Here is a 21,745-nt window from a genome sequence, read left to right on the forward strand (position 1 = left end):
TAACGGTTTTAAGCACACAAGCAGGAGGAGAGTGTGTAATGCTGTGTGTGCTGCAGTAAAGGCTTTCGTACACACATTCAAATAAACCTTTTTTTTTTATAGCTCTAATAATATAGGCATGCTTTAAATTAAGAGGCAAATTTAACGTTTGAAATTAAGTCAATAGTAGCATCTCTGTGCTTTTTATTTAGTTTTTAGTTTTTCATGAGCCTCGGTTTAACTTTATGTTTTTTTCCACCATTTTTCACACATTCTGTTTTTTAGGCCTGGTCTAAGTTCAGAAATCAGGGTCAGCCAGTGATGATCTTTTGCAGTTTGTGGAGATGGACACCTTTGGCAGTGTGAGTACAGTTTCACTTCTGGCCCTCATAACAGTGTGACTGAACACAGCGAGGTCAAATCCTTGTACCTCCAGCTCTCCCTCTCTCTCAAGGTGCTGGAGCAGCCTGACCATTGACATTTAGCATTCCTCTGTGCTGCCTCTGGGTTTTCAATGGGGGGGGGACTGAGAGATGCAGAGGCCAGTGCCTGGTTCTCAAGGGTAAAAACAAAAAGGCTCTTGAAAATCCCAAGGAGTTCCCATGATCCTAGGAAAGACCTTGATCCGACCTGTGTTAGATTTCCATTCCATGGATTAGGACAAAAAGAGCATATTTGGCTCATATTTACTGGCATTATTTTGGTATTTGTTTTGTATTTTTCCCTGGATTGTGGAATTGCAGCGTTTAGACGACTTATCTAAAATTTTGGCAACAATAAGAATTTACAGATTCTCTGCAGTTTGTTTTCACATCCATTCAGAATTCATGCCCTTCAATGACATTTCTAAGTCGGTACAAAAGCTTGTAGTGACATTTTATGGTAGAAAGTTTTCAAAGTCATTTTTCAAGGTTTTTTCCAGCAACATACATAATCTGTTAGCATCAAAGGAGCACACATGCATAAATAATTGACTAATTCACTTAAAGGGGGCCAGCGTAGATTAATTAAGCTTGAATACTAATTATGTTTTCTGTCTACACCAACTGACGCGGTTGTTGTTTAGAAGAAACTGTTTGGTGGGTCACAATTACCATGCACATATAAGGCTGCTCTATAAATTGAGACGGTTTCACATTTTAAGGGTAGAATTGGCTTTGTATGCTTTTGAAACAAAATGCTAACCTTATCTATACTCATTTAAATAGAGATGCTTTGTAGATGTTTTAATGATTCTTATGACATTTTATCAATATAACAATTTTTATTATGTGGATAGATAAAAAGAGACTTTGTCAACATGAAAACAAAAGTGGTCATTGATTTAGCAAGGCTCAACTTTTGCGTGTCACATCGTTTTATTGCATGGAGTTATGATGTGTAGTCGCACATATATGTATATTAATGACTTTACTCGCTGTGTGTATCATGCCCTTGGATTCAAACTGTGTTGATCAAGACAAATAAGAAATTATTTTTAGGTACAAGTTGGAGCTCAGTGAAGACACAAAACACATTATGGGATCTCTGTGTAAAGCTCTTAAAACTCTTGTCACTTCCAGAATCACTCTTGTCCCTGAATCCTTTGCCTAGTGCGCAGGGTGCTTGTCTGGAAATGGTAGCTTTAAGTAGCTCAGTGAAGACAAGGTTTTGCTGTCTACTCTCCCCTGGCAAGCAGCGCGCAGGGACAGAGGAAGACAGCTCAAAGCTGGGGCCTTGTTTACAGCTGTATGGGGAAGAAAACAGGCAGACGTAAATGAGGGTTGACGGTTTCATGAAGCACAATTGGTTGATGGCAGATTCAATGTGACTGGGCTGAACTGGGCGATGATCCGTACAGTATGCAAAATTCACTTTCTAGCTGGTCTGTGCCCACCAGCCCCTAGCAGCGAGCGGTCTTCCCCAAGCCCTTCTAGCTATGCCTTTGAATGCAACAAGAACTGAACAAGGCATTGTTGTGCTCAATTCCTTTTGACAACAATCACATTTAAAAAGAAAGAAAGGGAAAAAAGTCACGATTCTCCTTTTTTGTCACCCGTTGTAAATTATTTTTTTCCCATGTTGGCTGCAAAGTAAGCATTTGGTGTGCTTCACAGTGAAATGAGGTGGAGTGGGTGGATTTAAAGGGGCATATGTAGATGCCTTCAGATGGGAAGAGAATGGGCCTTTTGTGCTGTGCTACTATTTACAGTATGGCTGTTGTGAATGGTATAATATATCCAAATTTCTTGGCGTGTAATTTTGGTGCAGCTCCAAAAGTTTAACACATGTTTGTGCAAAGTCACAGAAAACAGCAGAAACTTTGGCTTGGGCTGGTTTTCACATATCTCAGTGTACTGCATAGTAAGTCCTGCACCTGACCAATTAGTTGGCTTTTTTGTTTTTTTTAATGAGTCCTTTCTTAGCTTTCATGACAGAGAGCTTTACATGGCAGGATGTGCACCCAGAGTCTGGGGCTACCATATAGAGTCTAGGCTCTTTACTTGGTTACCTTATATTCAAATTGACACTTTTATTTGCAGGGCATGAAGCTATCGCACTATGCACAGTTAGAAACATGGGAACTTTTATAAATCAGAGTAATACAAAATGTGCTTTGAGGACAACCAGTGTAAAGACAAAGAAAGAAAAAAAGAACAGTGCCAAAAACCCTTCATGTTATGTGCTTAAAATGTAAAGTCTGCTATAAATTATGAAGTAAATGATATTGCAGATATTTCTAATTGGGCTGTTAGCATAAAAGGTGGCTTCTTCTTAAACGTCCACTCTTCAGATGGTTTGTGGTTCAATCCCCAGCCACATGCCACAGTGTCCTTGGGAGAAACATTGAACAATAATAGCAAACATCTGTGTTGAAAGGACTTATATATGCAGACTATTAAAGATTATTTTCCTAGTCTGAAAATCAATTACAGTAGCAAACAAATCTGAAATGTTTCTAATCACAGTATGTGTTGTTAAAAGGCTGAACAACAAGCTTTTAGTGTCAAGGGGGAAAACTGTAGTGTGGATGGACATTATTTTATATTTAGTCATTAAGGATTTCCGAATTGGCTCTGAGGTTCCAATAACAATCAGCATTTTAATACCATATAAAGAATGCAAATACCATTTAGCTTATTCAAATCACTGATTTAGTTTGCAGGATAATATTATTTAAGTTGTCTGGTGTACAAATGAGGAGTGTGTGCATTTTTCATTAGCAAAAAAAGAACTGTTTGATTAATTTTCTTCTAAATGTTGCAGGGAATGTCGATAATTTGAGTATGCACCTGAACATTAGTGCAGAAAGTTCTGTAAATTGTTTACTGAAATGTAAAAAAAAAAATCAGAGAGAGAAGAAGAAGAAGAAGAAAATGAAAGAAACGACATGGAGACATCTTCACCAATGCCAAATTTGTCTCTCATTTTTGTATGTGCAACTCAGAGAAAATGATTGGTACCCAGTCGAAAAGAAAATGGTTTTTAAATAAGTTACAATTAGATAAGCATTAATCTCAGTGGTATAAATGAATGTCTTGCTGTAGGGCTTGTTGAATGTAAAAACAGATTTACAAAAACTCCTCTTACCAGATTGGTCTGGAAGTAGTCCTCTGCTATTTTAATTGCTCTGTCATTTAGAGTTGAAATAAGCCCTCCCCACCCATTCTGCCCCTTGATTTTTCCTTTGAAATTAAATATTGTATACAAATACATGCTGTTCATGGGCATGAGCACAGTTCATCACTGAAATCTGCATAAAATGATGCTTAAAAAGCTCCATACGCTCTGAGCAACAAAGCTCTTTTATATGGCGCATTCTTATGTAAACATATCAATAACAAAAACAACTACTTATGCTTTTTACCTCGGCTTTCTTATTGTTCTGCTTGTCCGCAGAAATGAGAGAAATGTGGGAGTGCGGGGTTTGTTCCACATACTCTTGATTTCAAAGAAACCCATACTTTCTGTCTTATAGCCCTTCTTCTTTTTTCTTTCCACTTCATACCAGTGAAGACCACCTACAACTCCAAGTCGGAATAGTGTTCACTTAGCCTGTCTTTGTATTCCCCCTGCCGCCATTTATATTAAATTTGTGGCATCTTCAAGAATAAGTCCTTCATCAAAAATCTGTCTTTACCAAATGCAGGAGACCTGACATGATGTTATTTAAACACCACTTCTCTCCCTCCTTTGAGGGTTTTTAGGTTGAGTTCATGTGAATGGAAGTAATGAGAAGTGTGCCTGGATTTCCATACTCATTTGCACACCGAGACGGTGTACTCTCATGCAGCTTGTGCAGAAAAAAAGAAAGAAAGAAAGAAAATGCATAATTTTCCAGGCGCGAGTGTTGTTGCCCGTTCTTTTTAGAAACAAGGAGGGAGTATTTTAATGTGACCTTCATTACACATTCGTGTCAACTTTTCTTATCTATTTATGATTAAATTCTTTTCCACTCCTGTTGTTCAATTAGTGCTTGACCCCTTTAGCGGCGATGTAAATTAAATGACATTTCAGTGTCGTCCCATATTTAAAATACTGCGTTAGTTGCGGATCATAAATGATGATCTTCATTCTGCAGCTAATTTATTCATTTAACAATTTCCCTCCAGAAGTTACAGCAGAAGGCTCTGCAGCAACCTAAGCAGAAGAAATCCAAGTCGGCTGAATTTCTGATGGGTGAGTCCTGCTTGATGAGTTATTGCTCATAATTTGTGTAAGGATTAATTAACTAATTACAGACAAATGGCTTTGGGCTAAATTTTGCTCTTGCTTGTCAGGGCGCAATTTGTAATTATTTTAATCATTTCTTCTTCTCCTCTTTTTTTTCTCCTCCTCCTGCAAGATTCTGATTTAATTTTAACCTAATTGTGTTTTAGCATCATTCGAGGAGGATGCGCTTGAACATTTTGGGGCAGTCAAAGCACCAATAGAATTCTGTTGTTTATAAATATGCCTTGTTTTTTTCTTTTTTCTTTTAATGACTCACTTTGATGTAAGTGTTGTCCCGGCCCTGCGTGTCATTGTATTTTCATTTATGTTTCTATTTATTCTGTCAGGGAGAGAAGCGAGAGCTAATGTGGTGGGCATTGAAAACCCAGCCTTTGATGGAGAAAGAAGCACCGAGCATTCCATTCCTCCGGTTTGGCTCGGGAGAGAAATTCGAGGTGACAGGCCAGATAGCACCCTTGCAGCTCACCAAAAAAAAATGGAGCCGCGAGCCCCTGCCAAAGAAAGAGGTGAAGCTTCATTCTTCATTAGCCTCAAATTTGTTGACAGTAGATGTGTTCCTGATCTAACCTTTCTCTCACTGCCTCTTTCCTTCTCTCAGTCTGTAGCTTTCCATTTGGGGGGCCCTTGGTCCCTGCATTCCAAAGCAAGCGTGTCCTAACAAGCAACCCTCGTATAACTTCTTCCTTCGCTGGAGAACGCTACAGTAGTGGGTGTTCTATCTCTATCTAGAAGTACCCTCGACACAATCAGCCTTGACTCCCACTCTCGGCTACATGCCTTGTGGTGGGCTGGAGTCATAGGAGAGTGCATTTACATACGCTACTACGCTATCGAGCCGATCCGCTGTCTGTGTGGTGTACTCACAACGCCCCCAAAACACAGCTTAAGGCCAATCAGGCATACGAATATGCCCCCTTATAATTCAGTATGTCAGAGAGAACTCTTGAGGAATGGGATGGTAAATTAGGATGTGTTCGAGGTTGTGAGTGTGCCAGTTTTCTCGGGGATGAGTCACATGTTAGATTCTTGATTTAATATGGTTTATTTTGCTTTCGCTGTGTATGGCTAGTAATTATTATCTATTTTGTCATTATTTTTTATGCACAAGAGGCAGAGCAAATCCTGGGTGGAAAATAAAGTTCATTCTCAAGTTGCTCTGGAAAAGCAATCATCTTTTTTTTTCTCTCCCACCATCGGCTCGCATTTGGTGTGAATTAAACACTGTCAATATCCATTATAAGGATTTGCAAGGTAGGCGACCAAATCTGGAATCAGAGAGCGAGCCCCATCCGTTCAGAGAGGAGTGTTACATCTGACTGCCAGTAACTCAGAGTAGCGCTGCAATTGGACAAGGGAAGCCTGCTTTGATGGACTGCCTTCATTTTTACATGGACTTGATTAGGAAGGCAATTTATGGTTGCTGAAACACTGCAAATAAATAAAATTGAAAATGCACTGAAGAATTTATAGGTTCTGAATCCACAAACTATGAATCAGTAGCATGCAATAAGCACTTCTGACTTGTGTGCCTTTACTGGAAGATCCAAACAGAAAATGTTCCATGTTTGTGACACTTTGGCCTTTTCCAGACTCTTTCATTATCTCTTGGTCTCTGCTAACAGTATCTCTGGCTGCCAAGAAGTGCTAGTTACAGATATTGTGCATGTAAGAACAGATAATTGAAATTTTCATTAGAGAGATGAATTGGAGGGCAGCCAGACTATTTAGGTAAATCACAGCTATGATTCAAAAGGCGATTCACGAAGCTACTACCATTATGCAAATTTGTATTTGAAAAAAGGGTTTCATAACCTCAGAGCTATTTGCGGAGAAATTGTTCAAACTCTCTGCTAACAATGTACCAGGATTTAACATGTGAATTTCACAGTCAATTTATGACACCATTGAAGAGTCATGTAGCAGCATGACTCTTAATAAGTATTTCAGTCTGAGTGTTTAAGTTGGAGTATGAAAGAGCAGGAAAACCTCATGCAGATATTTTACAAGAACACAAAAGAATTTCTGTGGAGTTTTTTGGGGGGTAGTGGCCGAGTGGCCAGTGGTCCTTTTATGCAAACAAACTCGCATTTTTATGCAACCAATCACTGAAGCCCTCAGACTTCTATAAACGCGCCTTGTGTGGAATATATAACATGACTTAATCCATTTTCCCCTCACAATCTGAGAAATACAAGTCAAGCAATTTAGATTGGAGAAAAATATTCAAGGCTTGCAATGATAATGATTCCAGGGGTTAAAAAAAAGCTGTAGGTGGGGTGTACCTTTAATAGAAAGTGCCCCTGAGCCAACTGATTCCCATAAACTCTGTGGAGCAGACTTGATACCCATAGGTCAGTGATTGCTAATAAGAAGTCAATGAGACATGGGCTCAAGTTATTTTCCTTTGGATCTGCTCCCCCAAACTTGCCTCCTTCTCTAGGCCGCTGACCTCGGAGTATTTAGCTGGTATTGTCTTTGAAATTCCAGGTACTTTTGGGCTTGTAGACTTTCTCATTAGTTCCTTTTGAACATGGAAAACATATGGCAGTCATATTTAAGAGATTGCTTGCCATGACCTTTTGCAGCATGCTAATTAGGCCCCAGAGCACCGCAGGCCGTGGAGAGGTGCACTGAGAAACCCAGGAGTCTTTTTCCCAGTTCTTTCTCTGCGCCTCTGAACTCCTGTCTCATCTTGGCTCTGCCTTATCTAGTAGCAGCCACTACCACTGCCCTTCGACAGTGTGGGTTTCAAAATTAACATTTTGCTTCATGTGCTTCTAATAACCACTAACCTGAACCTGTACAACTCCCTCCTTCCCCTCCCTTACCACCCCGCCAACTCCCAATCCCTCTTTCTCTCATTCGCTTTCCTCGTCGTGCACTTTCCACAGGAAATGAACGTGCGCAAAATTACTTTGACCCGTCATCGACAAGGCAGACGGACTCGGGGCATTGCAGGACGACTGGGGTCAGCGCTGAAGATGAGCTGGAATTAAGTATGCCATTCTCTGTCATAATGGTTCTCCTCGGTTCATTAAAGAGGGGTGAGAGAGATCACTAGTAACAGGCTGCCATTCGTGATGCCACGGCGGTCTATGTAAATACACCAAGTGATGGCATCACTAGATTGGCTACCCAAGTCGTTGTCATTGATGAAGGTCATGTATCATTGGTCAGTTTTCATTTCACAGTGGCATTTTCTCTCTCCCCCCCCCCCCTCAAATGACACGTGCAGAGCCATATCAGGAGTTTGCAGCCCCCTCCTAAAGTAGGCCTATTAAAGGCAAGCTCTTGGGAGCCAAGTAATATGCATGTTATAATGAAACCTGGCTATTAATGGAGAAGGCATTTCACCTGTATCTTTTGGATATCACTGCCGTGTAATATCAAAGGATCCACCAAATCAAATCTCATCACATGATGACAGGCCAGCTAACAGGCATGTTAATGCTCCCATTTCATTACCCCTCTACATACACTTGATTTTCACCCTTCCCCACGACTAATTTGCATGTTAAGATGCAGTTTCGATTGAGTTGGCTGATAAGCAGAAAGTAATTATTAAAGCACACAAAAAGAAATATATTTCTTTTTTTGGCACCATTCAAATATACTTGTTTGGATTTACAGAAACTTTCACTGCTGATGAAAAGAAACTGTATGAAAGAATAACTGCGTTGCTGGATGACGAAGACACCTTCATTGACTTACCTGGTATGTATCCCCTATTAGCTATACTACAGTGCCATAGTGATTTGTGGGTCCTTGATTTATTGTGATATTTAGCCAAATTTCATCCAGTTTTGCACATTTAACCTATGTGTATCACTTAAACTAGTTTGCATGTATTTGCTTGTATTGCTGGTTTAAATCATTGGTATAATTCACAGACATGCTGGTTAGTGTAGATAGTGCAGAAGCACTAAATTTGTTTTCAGACTTTAGAGATACATCTTTCTGTTAACTTCCATCTGTATTAAAATATCATTAAAAACACAATTTTGTGAACAAGAATGTCATATTTTCTTGTGTGTTCTACTTTCTAATGTTAAATGTAAATAACAGAAACCATCCACCCAAAAATATGATGCTGTATTTCCCACTAAAAGCAGCACTACCATAGAACAAAGAGTAAACTAGAAAGGGACGCTCACCAGCAGACGGTGCTTTCCAAGCAACCCTATTGTCTCACAGTAGTCGTGCCTTTTCTCATTAGCTCAGTTTCATTTAAATATGTAGCCATCCAGGCAATACTGAGATGGTTTAAGCTTAGCATTGTTCTGGGTGAAGACAGTCATACCAGATCCTGTTGACATGACGCACATCTCTCTTGTAATTCCAGCGCACAAGTGATGGGTTTAGGCCCGATTCAACACGGTAGAATTTAGCAGGCTTGTATTATTTCCTATTGTTTTGGATTTAGCTGTACCACCGAGATTAGCAACCCCATCCATTGTTTTGGAATGTTCATGAAATCCCACAGAGAAAGTAAAGAGGATCTTGGATTAAGAGTTGCTTCATGCAATAGGCTGAGAGAAAGGGAAGGAAAGAGAGACAGGGAAACAGAGAGAGAGAGAGCTTGTACTTCTGTACTGTCCAACACTACTGCCAGTTAGCACTTTACTGAGCTACAATAGACTTCAAGACAATGACCTTATGCAGTTGTATGGATGCCTCCCACCGGTGTAGGCTTCAAGTGTTCTTTGCAGAGGGCTCAGAGTATGTCAGTCCTGATCCTGACATTTTGTGACTGCTTCTCAGGCTTTTGTTTTGGCTTTTACAGCCTGTCACAAAGCACCATACACATTTCACAAGAAAGAACCTGAATAAAACAAAACATTAATGAAATGGACAGTGGCCAGTGTTGGAGCTTTTTTTCTTTCCTTTTTTAAGAAAAAAAAATCCTGGAGAAGTCTTGTCTGTCTGCCTTGGATCTTCAGCTCTTCTTCTTTTTTATCTTGATGAATTCCTTTGCTTTGGCTTGGAGATGAAAGACCACAAAACTGGTATTCTGGTTTTCTGTAAGGCGTTAGGCGTCGCTATCAGCCTCTATGTGAAAAGCATTAAGCAGTTTTAACAGATTTGGCTCTTGCACACGTTGGACTGCACACGTTGAATATAGAGATTGTTGAAGAATACATCACATTTCTACCAATGAGCCAGCACAGCAAAACTGAAACAGAAACAGCGAGCATGATAAGCTACTGCAAACAATGCCTCTCTCCATTCAGTAATGATTTTTAGGTTACTAACTTAAAACTACTTTGCATATGTTTTTTTCAGTTTAGAGGCTTGGTCCCATTTCAGTCTGGGCATGTTAGATTAGCCTAGCCTGTAGAATGCCTTTTACTGAAATAGAGCAATTTGATGAAATGTGCTATATTCATTGATTCATCCTATTTTTTTTAAACTAACTAAAAATATATATTTTTGTACACCTCTTATAATAAAAAACTAACATTATAGGATTCAGCATTTCTTTTTTGTTCCTTCTCTAAACAAAGTCCTGCCTCAGTATAGTTTTAAGCCAAACATGTGGATGTGTGAATTGAACATGATGCTTTTTGACTGTTCACCATTGTGTTTTTGTACAAACTTCCACTTCAGTACATCATACTGTTTGCAAACATACACATATCTATCAGTTTGTGCCTGTTTCTGGATGTGCTAAATATGCTCATCCATCAGTATGTGAATGCATGTTCCAGTGTTTACGAGTGGAAATCCGTGTGCGTATGTGTGTGTGTTTGTGTATGTCTGGTTGTGCGTGTGTCTGCACATGCCCACTGATGCGAATCTCTCCAGGTACGCTGCTAGCCTCCAGGGATGAGGAGGTGTTGGAGGTGAAGGCGGGTGATCTGGTGCTTCAGCGGCGACTGCTGCTCCACAGTGGTGGTGATGCCTCGGGCTCCAGGCCCTCCCAGGCCCATACCATTGCCAAAACCCAGGCTGAGGGTAGTACTGAGCTGGGAGGAGAGGCTGGACTCGAAGCAGGGAGGATGGTAATGGGCAGAGAGAGCACTGTAAAAAGTAATGCTATCCTTTTATTCGTTTTAATGTTGATTGATCCTATACATATATACATAGTACTATTTTATTGCACTAAATTAAATGGATTATCTGATTAAAACAAATATATATTGGAGAGCAGAAAATGTCTCATAAAATCAAAGTTAAAAGTAACATGATATTATTTCAGCATTGCAAAATTAATTAATTCAATTCAGGGTTGCATGATTGGATCAATGATGCAATGGGAGACTTGACATAATATTCAAAGAATCATGCATGCTTTGGTAATCTTGTAGTTTTGTTAAATATTAGAATGCTTTTGCTGCCTCTGTAATATTTCTTGCAGTGAGGACAGCTGAGGAGGTGATCCCCCACTACACCCAGCAGCTGAAGGAGCGTGCGCGGCCTGACATGATCATGCTTGGCAGCCTTTCACTGCAGCAGGTCAGCGCTACAAAGAGGAATATCTGTGTCATCATCCCATATTCACCAGCACATCAGCCATGTCCATTATAGTGTGTACCAGTGGCTTGGCTAATGGACATAGAGTCTGTGCATGTGTGCATGTACGTCTATCTGTTTTTTGTCTCTTCACATGCCTGTTTGCAAAGTGAGTAACTTCCTTGGCTTAATTTTCTTCTTCTCATTTTCTATTTTTCTTCTTTTCTATGTTGTCCCAAACCTCCCCCCCCCCCCCCCCTCCCTTCTCAATCCATTTCATTTTCTTGGAAGATGGTCTCAGCTGAATGCACTCATGTTTCTTTTGAACAGCGGGCATTCAAGGTACTTCAGAGGTTAGATTACTCATTCATCCTTGACTCAAAATTAGAACATGGATTTTAAATCGATATTCTATTCTACATATGATAAGCTCAAACCATTAATTTATTTGATTTATGTAGACTCTCTTCTTCTCTCTTTCCACTTTGTTGTGCATTATTATGCATATTTGTCTCTAACAGAAGCTGAATTTCCTCGGTGCTTTACAAGTCTCACGGTCTTTTCAGGAAAAAAATAAAAGATCACGACTACTTTTCATTTTCCAACTGAGGATTTTCTGAACTAGCTTTAAGATCTGAAGCTTCTTTCAAAACAAGTGTTTGCATTCGATCAGACAGAAGAGAAATGGGAGTGGATAGAAGAACAGCAGGTTCTCATTGTGTAGGCAAATCTAGGTTCCAAAGAAACACATTAATGCATATGTAAACACAGGAATGCAGGACTTCCATCCACTGTATTTTTAGTTCTAATCCCATTTGAAAAGAGAGGAGAGAGAGTATCAAGTTACATGAATAGAAAGTAAATGTAACCGGGAAACAAAATACCCAACAATGACTTACTGTCACTCCGAAGTCACAGCAACAGTTGACTCATCTTTCCTCACTGGATAATCAGCGGCATCTACTGTGTACTGTATCAGTAGTGGGATCGGTGTTATCTTATTCGACAATAATATGTATGCGCTCTCCTACTGTTTCCACTCCCACCTCCCATTGAAAGCACATTATCCACCAGAGATTTCACATCTATTTTAAAAATAATAGCGTTTTTCTTCTTTCTCTATTCTGCCGCACAAAGCCGCTGCAGTGCGAGACATTGTCACTTAGCAGTGTCAATGTGTCTGAATGGGGAGTGTGAATGTGCTGACTGAATGTAAAACCGGCAGAAATACTCATCAAACGCTACATGTCTTTAGGGTCTGGCTCGGTATCGATTGCCTGCAGATTGCATTACAGTTGCTCCTTGTGCTTAATTCTGCCATTATGGTGCACTGCACTGTTTCACAAAGCTGCACCCAAAAGAACGCGTGCATGTGATTTTGAACATGTTTTCAGCAAGTGGCTCAGAATGGACCCCCGAAGAGAAGCGAGTGGGCAAAGAGAAAGAAAAGACTAATGGCTTTCTTCACTGGTGATTTTAAGGTAAATGATCATGTATTGTATAGTGCAGAGCAGAGATGTTGCTGTTTTGCTACATATGAGAACACAACATATCCACTTTAAATTAAAGGAGCCCGGTTCACAAAGAGACAGCGATGAGGCAGTGAGACCACAACCCATGATGAACACACTGCTTCCGTGGTAAAGTCCAGCCCATTTCATATTTCTTTCCATATGTAAAATTTATGTCACATGACTGTAATCATTAATTGTGTTGAAAGCATTTGTATTCCCACTGACGTTCGGGAAGGAATGTAATTCATGTGTCCCCCGCATGACTTCTCTTGTCGGCAGACATTGCGTTGTGGGTACTATGGCTCCGGGGCACAGAAATCTGTCCATGTCACTGGGCTCGGAGGTGCATCAATTCTTGGTCCATCCGCTTTATTCAGAGATCACACATCACATCTTGAAGCGAGAGCCCCAAAGGCAATCAGCTTAGCATGTTTAAGTTTTAAGTAATTACGGACTACCGCGCCGGCTGACACGATAAAATCAAGACACCACTGTACACATCAGCATCTCGTCTCGCACCGGGTTGTATTATGGGTGGGTGGCAGTCGGACACCAGCCCTGTCAGATGAATGTGGTTTGGAGTTTAGCGAGATGACCTCCTCTCGACAGCCTTGAACCCTGTAAATTCCCTCTGATATCAATGGTGGGTGGCTATTAGACATGGGAGACTTTCTATGCATCACCTAGGGCTACATCTGCCTGAAATTGAATGAGAAATTATTTCACTTTCTCTCTCTCTCTCTCTCTCTCTCTCTCTCTCTATGCCTGTGAAAGAAAAAAATTAAAGAGCAGAGACACAGAGCTGACTTGTGGTTTTTGTAACAAATGTGTAATTCATTTGTTTCCACTGTTTCTAATTTAATGGAGGTTGAGTAATTGCATTAGGAAGCACATTGTGCCTTGTTGTGAACTGATGAAAGCACATGTAATACTTTTGATAGGCAAACAGAGAGGAGGGAGTGAAGGAGAGAAAGAAAAGAAAGAGTGCTCGCCTTTGATGCGCAGCATTTATTTGCTGAATTATCCTCCCTTTTACAAGCATCTTATCCCCAGTCACAGGCAGGCCAGGGCCCTTGTGATATTGCTTTATTTTGAGGAATTAAGAGAGGTGGCGAGGAGACAGAGCGAAGCAACCGCTTATTACATTACCACTGATAAGATTGAAAGGCAGAGAGAAGAAAAAGAGGAGGGGGAGAGAAAGACAGAGAGAGCGAGAGACAGTGGAAAGTGTTTTGTTGTGGTGTTATTAGATTGAGCCGCTGTTGGCTACAGAGTGGAACAACAGAGGGTCCAAAATGCAGGTGGCTGTTAACAGGGTTAGCCTCTTGTGTTTGTGCGCATCGCATACAAGTGTGTGTTTGTGCACGTAGCAGCCGCGACATCGAAAGCCCGTCACTCAGAGCGTTGGGGGAAGGCCAAGAAGAAGCGATGGCCAAATACAGCCAGATGACAGAGCTCCCAGAATCCTCCTCTGCAGCATCACGGCCCCTGTGGCAGGTAAGATCTGTTAGAGCAAGCCACACATTCACCGAGGACAGAAAGCATGTAAACAGGAAGTGACATACCCTTAATCTGTAAAAGGGTGGTCTCGCAGGAGAAGATATTGATCCTGAAGTGTTTACAAATAACCACAAAAAACAAAAGTGAATGATGTAATTTTGTGAAATCCTGTAACCTGTTAGAGTATCCAAAAAAAAATCCTTTATTTTCTAGATTTTCAAATTTTGCTCCTGTATGTGCACACGCCTGCGCAAAGGCGCATATATTTGCAATACAGCGCTGACTAAAACAGTTTTCCTTATACAGCGTGCTAAATACGTAGTCACAATATCACTATATATTGACACAATGTATTTTTACGTAGCATATAAAGAATCTTTTTTCTGTGGGGATGGTGTCTTTGGTTTTTGCAAAATAAGTAGGAGGAAAAGGGAGCCTTTAGAGAAGAAAAAGGGGGGAACAGAGTTAGAGGAGAGAAAAGATAACCGAGTAGGAAAGAGAGAGAAGGGGACTGCAGCTTTAGTGGTAGCATCACCAGCTGTGGGAGGAGTGTGCTGTTGTGTTGCATCTGGGGATGAGGCTGCCATGCCACCGTGCTGGCTTAAAGATGTAATGAATCTTCAGTCGGGGGCTTTCCTTCCAGGGTGACAACTGGCTTTGAGGAAGGTTGTAAATGCAGGGGAGATTGTGGTATAATTCCTCAGACTGGCGTTTGTGCCCCCCAGTCACCATTCGATTATCTCCCAAATTGCTGTGTTTCACTGAGATAAAGATTTTTTATGGCTTGCTGACTTGAAACAACTAGCACAGGCAGAATAGGGGGCAAAAGAGGGAGAGGGAAAGAGAGAAAGAAGAGAAAGCAATGGCCAAACCTGCCACGCATAGTAATTTCCTTTGGTAAATGACAAAATCTTTGTTTATATGACATTTCCCTAAAATCACTGCAGCGAGATGAATCTGAAATATAAAATGTCACATTTGGCATGCAAAACTATGAAAATATATTTCTGTGCAAAATTCATGGAGGCATTTAATTTAGAACGTGTTTAATAACTAAGGCAGCCTGCATCAGTAATCCTGCCCGGAGGTCCCAAAAAGATTGTCATATTTATTCTCTCCTTTCTTCACCCCCCCTCCTTCATTCCAAAGCCAAAAAATGTTAAGGGTAAATGTTCATTGTTAATTAAGATATACTAATTAAAATGAAAATAATTAACGAGAAAGCTTAATCTCTGAATATTAGCCCATACTTAGAAAGAAAGGAAGTTTTTGTATGTGGCATTTCCTGTCTCTATTAAGAGTGCATTTTGTGTGATCAGTCAATGTGTGGAAAGCCCTGAAAAGATATTTCAGTGAAAGGACGGCCGCTTGCCAGCAAAACCACGGAGGATCCCTCGCTGGAGCCTTTGATCTCATCTGTAGGAGTGCTGTAATGTTATGGCACTTTAGGCACAACTCAAGCTTGGGGCAAACAAACCACCTCTGATATGGAAAATTGGCTCACTTCACCTTTTACCTTCACCTTGCTGTCTCGACTGACTCCTGTGATGCCTGTGCAAGCATGTGGGCTTGATAATAACAATGCTTACAAATTGGACACCGGTATGACGTTATTATTTTTTATTCCAGTGCTTCTTTATGCTCCTTTCTCCTCCTCCTCCTCTTCCTTTCTTGTCTGCATGCATACATCTCGTTCCAGTGTGGGGGTTTGGAGGTCTTCATCCCCTCCTCCCAAATGTGAGATGTGTGGGCTAAACGGCTTTGCCACCAATTATACTAATTTCACTTCTGCCTAAATTGTTTTAGTTGTTTTGGTATGCAAAGATGCTCACAGAGGGGAGATTGCGGGGCATTACTGCAGGGCTCAGCACACACACCCCTGCATTGCCTGGCAGAGCAATGGGGATCACCAGCCCTTGCTAGGTGAACGTGTGTGGTGCGTGACTATGAAATAGCAGGGAACAATCTCAGGTACAAACAGCACTGTGTGAAAGTGCGTGCATATGAGTATAGACACTAGCCCCTGAGTGATGCTATATCATTGATTGGAACTGAGGTCTTTAATTGCCAAGCATTCAGAATTTGCCCCTGGCGACTGGTTAACATGGTGTAAATTTGAGCACATAAAATAAATAGGAATTAGAAGTTGGACCTTAGATCATGTCAACACTTATTTAGGATAGGATAGGATGATATGTTGAGTATCACTGTGCGAATTGTATTGTGGATTTATTTACCTTCATCTGGCAGCAGGATTAGGTCAGGAGAGCTGCTTAAAACTTCAGATGGCAGCTTACAGATAGGTTACAAGTAGTTAATATTATAGCAATGTATCAGTAGTCTCATGGTAACATAACTATAAAGTTGTATTACCCGACAACTTAGCAAAGTAAGGACCAAATTTTGTGCCATCCTATGCTATAGGTTGGTAGATAAACAGTAAAATCTTGATGTTAATGCATAATTATTTCAATATCAAAAGACAATTAATCACATAATATTCTGTATTTGCAGCGGTATATTGTTGGCATGGTCACTTTTGACCATTAATACACTAATCAGGGTGAGTATTATTTACATATTAACATTCATCTTGATGCATGCTCAATCATCCAGGTAAGTAAATCTCCAAAAGTTGATTCTGTTCATCTGGATGAACATCAAAAACATTACGTCGAGATGAACAGAATCAACTTTTGGAGATATTAACATTCAGCCATTTTTGCCAACGTCATATAGATTTGGTTGCAATGGCCATGTACTCACAATGCTGTTCTTAATATAACACCCCTGCAATGACACAAAAATACTAGCCAAGAGTAGAGAATATATTAACAGAAACACAGAATATTTTCTTGCAATCCAGCTAGAAGCCTGCAGTAAATGATGTTATGATGTGAATAAGCAGAAGTAGATGGAGTCAAACTATAAGCTCAACTTTTCTTCTAGTTTTTTAAAAGTGGTATATTGGCTGATATATATATCACCAATAAGACAGTTTCTCCTGCTGGTTTTCAAATAATTATAAAATATGCAGTTACTGGTTAAATAAAATAAATATATATTTTTAAAAAATGACATGTGCACATAAGAAAGCTTATATTCCGGCTGGTTGTGGTGATCTGTGATTGCTATCAGGTGGCTGCAGTGCTGCTTCCTGTTTGATGTGTGAAATCAAAATGGCAAATGCTGTAAAGTGGCTTATGGTGCATGATGTCACATCACACACACACCAACATGCACATGCTCCACAGGGTCTCATACTTTCCAGACTCCCTTGCAAGTGCCCCTGATGGAACATGAACTCATGAGTGGAGTTGCTGTAATCTTAACCTACACTTAAACTAAACTCAAATATGAATTGCATTGAAATTTAGAAACAGCACATAATTACATTGTACAGGTTATTACAACGTTGCCATGCAAAGGCAAGCAATGGGCCAAATTTACTGTTTGTGCTAAAAAAGTAAATAAATTGTGACTAAGGGGTTTCTGTTTAAACTAGATTGACTTTTCATCCACTGCTGTTCAACAGATGCCATAGGACACAAAAGGCTAAAAAGTATCTACATTGTCGTCTGATTATGTTTCATTAGAACAAAATAAAAATGACTGTCTAGCCTGCTTAGACTATTACTCATCCTAAGCTCTGAAACAAGGCACATGTCACCAAAGCAAACAAAGGCATTTGCAAGTGGAATGATGTAGCCTGAAGGTTAACGGGATAATCTTAGTAACACAAGGATGGGGTTTTTTTTTAAAACCAGTCGTCTGAATAGGGAATCTAGTTTCGTTATCAAGGAATGCTGGTATTCCCTTGAGCAAGGCCTTGAGCTTTAAACGCTGAGGGATTGAATGGAGATATGTAGATAGGAGATTGTGACTTTACTGAGCTTGTCTTTAGTGGAATCACATTTGAAACACCTGTAATCTGAGTATTTATTTTTTGAGAGATAAAAATGTAATTCTTGTTTGAAAGATATACTCGTATGAAGGTTTTTAGTTTGTTTGTCCATCTGTCTGTTTGTTTGTTCTAATGATGTTGCCACCAGCATTAAAGTAAGGACAATATTTAGCTTACATGATAAATAATACAGACGTTAAGATGCCATTTGGCAAACTCCTCAGGGGGTCTCATATATCCTCAGCAGTCAAAGACACTGTTGACAGGCAAAATCTATTAATATAATTATTAATTGCCCCGTAGTTTCCTTAGCATACAATAATTTATATTTATATTTAAGTATAGAGAAAAGCTGTTCAAATAGAATTTGACAAACTTTATTTACACTCACAGTTATTTACAAAGTTACAGAAGTCTTGGTTCAATAAGGGTGTTGATTAAATAACAGTATTTTCCCTAAGAAAATATTTTTATAATCACAGTTTCCACGAATAAAGAAAGATAATAAAATCAAGCCTGTACTTTTTTGTAGGCGGACCAGAGGACTGCTCCCCAGCCCGTGGAGGTGTGTGTGCGTTGCCTAAGAGCCACGAGGGACAGACTTCCCAGGGGTCTCTATACTGTCAGAGTGGCACTTCACAGCCATCTAGGGGGTCCGGCTCTGGCCTGGTGCAGTAAGAAAGGGCAACATGTTTGGGCAGCGTCTACTGAGCCCACTGAGCATCGGGGACGCTTCTACGACATTGACCTCCACATTAACCAGAGTCTGTTCATGGTAGCCACAATTTCACTTTGTATAAGCTGTGTTTAAGCATCAGGGCAAAGCATGGGGTGTGCTCTAATGGGGTGATATCCACTGAGCTCTGACAACAACAAAAAAGTTTTAATTTTAGTGTCATACGTCTTTTCTCTGTTGACAATAATACAACAACACACATCAGGGAAAATACACACAATCTGTCCCTGGTTGTGACTATTAAGTGTTAAGAAATAGTATAAATATAGTACAATTTTGTTTTGCAGTTGACAATTGGAAAACTTGAATTAAATTTTTATTTTTTCAAAGAAAAATGGAACTAAATATAAAATACATCTTTCACCGGGAAGCAATTTTGACACTGAGGAGGCAAGAAATTATATTTATAAATTGGTCAAACAATAAAGCTGCACGTGCTAAAAATGACAGAAGCTACAACACTGCATTTCTGGTGCTATTTCAGAATTTCTCTTTCTTCTTCTGCCTTTATTTTCATCAGCTGCAGTGAAGATGGAGCAGTTTCTACACTGAAAGGGTTATGAGAAGTTATATTACTGTAAAGGCAGCGTATGAAAATATGTCACACACAGCCTCTAGGTTTTTCTCTAGGGATCCCTATATGAATAAAACAACAACTTCTCAAACATGACATTTAATCCATGCATGTAAATCAAATCCAATATCAATTATTCATTCATATAGAAGAAATAATGTTTTATTGGAATAAAAATGGAGCACAAATGGAATGAAGCATTTCGTTTCTTTCCTGTGTGTCTTTCAGCATCTGCCACATGCTTGAGCCGGATCAAGGCATATAAAAGCAAAAATAGAAAAGTTAGGCAGAACTGACAAAAATATGTATTTGAAACATATTTTTAAAAATGTCAGCCTACATTTCCATTGCATAATAGATGACTAAATATGTTTTCCCGTTTGGTTCTTTTATTGAAACAACACAGCAGATTACATTAGATGAAATTATGCACATTTTACAACCCCTTTCCTAAACCTTTGGATATGAAGGAGCGGATCTTCTATATAAGCTGTGCTAATCTTTAAAAAAACCCACATACTTATTATAGATGGTCGATATTGACCAGTGGATTAGAACTCTTTGGTTTATTCATTCAGTGATGTGTGCACGGTACAAAAGATTCACAAGCAAAACCTTAAAACAGAAACCACTAAATGCAGTGTCCCTCTTGATCCCATAGAGTCTCATACAGGCTGAGAAAGCATTTCTTCACTGTTGTGATGGCAACTCTAAAGGCCTAGCTGGAGCATTTAGCACATGTGGACACTGTCAGCGTGCTGGTGGGTGTATTCACTGAGCTAGAGCATTCTGATAATATTGTCACAAGCTCCCATGAAACATAAAAGATGGGGTAAAATCTGGCACGAACTGAAAGCAAAACCTGGGCTCTGCGTCAGAGGTAAAAAGAAAGAGGAAAAAGAAAAAGGTTTAAGTACAGCATGGTAAATGCCTCGTGTCACTCTGCCTTCCCTCCTCTCCTCCCCAAGCCCTCAGCTGTGCTTTATAGACAAACCAGTTGTTGTTGTCCTCATTGATAGTAGTTGGAACGTTGATCAGATTTGCCTGAGACTACCAGGATTGGCTTAGCTGGTTTTCTCTCCGTCTCTCTCGCCTCTTGCCCACACGATAGCGTGCGATTTCAGTGGAGCTTGCAGTGCCTTCTAAGAGGAAATGAGGAATTAGTGATGGTAGGAGGAAGCCAGGAGCTTATTTTCCTTTCCTCTTTCTCCATATCTCTCTCCCACTTTTTTTCATTCACCCTTTGCTTTGTGTGTCTGGGTTTGGATTTAGACAGAAACAGTGCCGCTTAGTTTTGAAATGTCTTGGATATGCAGAAGAGTGGGAATGCTTGAAAAGAGTTGAGAAGGGCCGAGACTCATTTTAGAGTTTTATACCGAAAAAGAAAAAAAAAAAGATCCACATTCTAATTAAAGAGGGGAGGAGGGGAGTGGACAGGAAGAAAATTAGGAAAGATCCTTGGAGGTATATGAATTTATTCTTGTCTTTTCCACTTTTTAAATCTTTTGTCATGTGTTGTGCTTATTGCTAAAAGATCACTTTTTATCAGTTTACTGTAAACTGCACAACTGTAGCCGTTAATTTCCCCTCAGCACTTTAAAAAAAAAGTCAACCTGGATATTTATAATAGTTTAAGTAGATCCTCCATAAACAGAGGAGCAGAAAAAAACTCTGAAGCATATCAAGTCTCACAAACCTCTCACCACATACGCACATATGCCCACGTGTCTACACAAAGGCACTGCGCGCGCACGTAAATGACTATTTATGCAGGTCACATTTCTTACAGTAAATGAATAATATGAATATCCTCAATATCTATAATCTCTGATATTATTCCATAAATTTATGTCCTGAGTCAGACACTACTACCCATCATTTCACAGGTGCATACCAAAGGCTGATTTACAGGGGGGGCGGGGGGTTGAAGAGAACGGGATACAAATGATTTATGTGTTAAAACAAGTCCTCTGCATTTTCCATTACAACTAATAAAGGGATAAAATATTTCCACCCAGTGATGGATGATGTCGCACGCACCTCACTGTCAGTTCATTTTTTAAGCAAACCCACCGTTCTCTGGGTAAATAAGAATGTATGTGTTTTCCATTGACTGCTAACCACTAACAATTTTTGCTTCGCGCAAGACACCCTTGATATTATCAGTCTGATTGATGATGGCTTCTCTGAATCACAAATTCGGTAACTGTCAGCTCACGCTCTACAACAGCAAACTCGAGTTGCCCTCTTCGCAGTGTTTGATGCCGCAGTCTTTATCACGCCGACATCTCCTTTTAGGCAATTTTCTGAGCTCGATGGGTTAGAGTGGCAGTTTAGAACGATCCTAAAACAGCAGATAAGTTACGGGAGGA

At 39.9% G+C, this 21,745-nt stretch overlaps 1 protein-coding gene across 1 annotated transcript in view; it reads left to right on the top strand.

Moving 5' to 3' along the window:
• The first annotated feature begins 323 nt into the window (after window positions 1–323).
• The window catches only part of ofcc1 (orofacial cleft 1 candidate 1), an 80,505-nt gene continuing 59,083 nt past the window's right edge, over window positions 324–21,745 (top strand). Inside the window, exons 1-11 of the mRNA XM_085362500.1 lie at window positions 324–341; window positions 4,572–4,642; window positions 5,023–5,198; window positions 7,584–7,688; window positions 8,323–8,406; window positions 10,498–10,722; window positions 11,051–11,148; window positions 12,540–12,626; window positions 12,715–12,785; window positions 14,033–14,156; window positions 18,596–18,841. Of these exons, the coding sequence (XP_085218626.1) occupies window positions 324–341; window positions 4,572–4,642; window positions 5,023–5,198; window positions 7,584–7,688; window positions 8,323–8,406; window positions 10,498–10,722; window positions 11,051–11,148; window positions 12,540–12,626; window positions 12,715–12,785; window positions 14,033–14,156; window positions 18,596–18,841 (1,305 nt within the window). The remainder of the gene's footprint in view (window positions 342–4,571; window positions 4,643–5,022; window positions 5,199–7,583; window positions 7,689–8,322; window positions 8,407–10,497; window positions 10,723–11,050; window positions 11,149–12,539; window positions 12,627–12,714; window positions 12,786–14,032; window positions 14,157–18,595; window positions 18,842–21,745) is intronic.

This window comes from Diplotaxodon limnothrissa, linkage group LG9 (genome assembly GCF_057381915.1).
Source record: "Diplotaxodon limnothrissa isolate DT_005_m linkage group LG9, D_limnothrissa_male_GT1.1, whole genome shotgun sequence".
NCBI lineage: Eukaryota > Metazoa > Chordata > Actinopteri > Cichliformes > Cichlidae > Diplotaxodon > Diplotaxodon limnothrissa.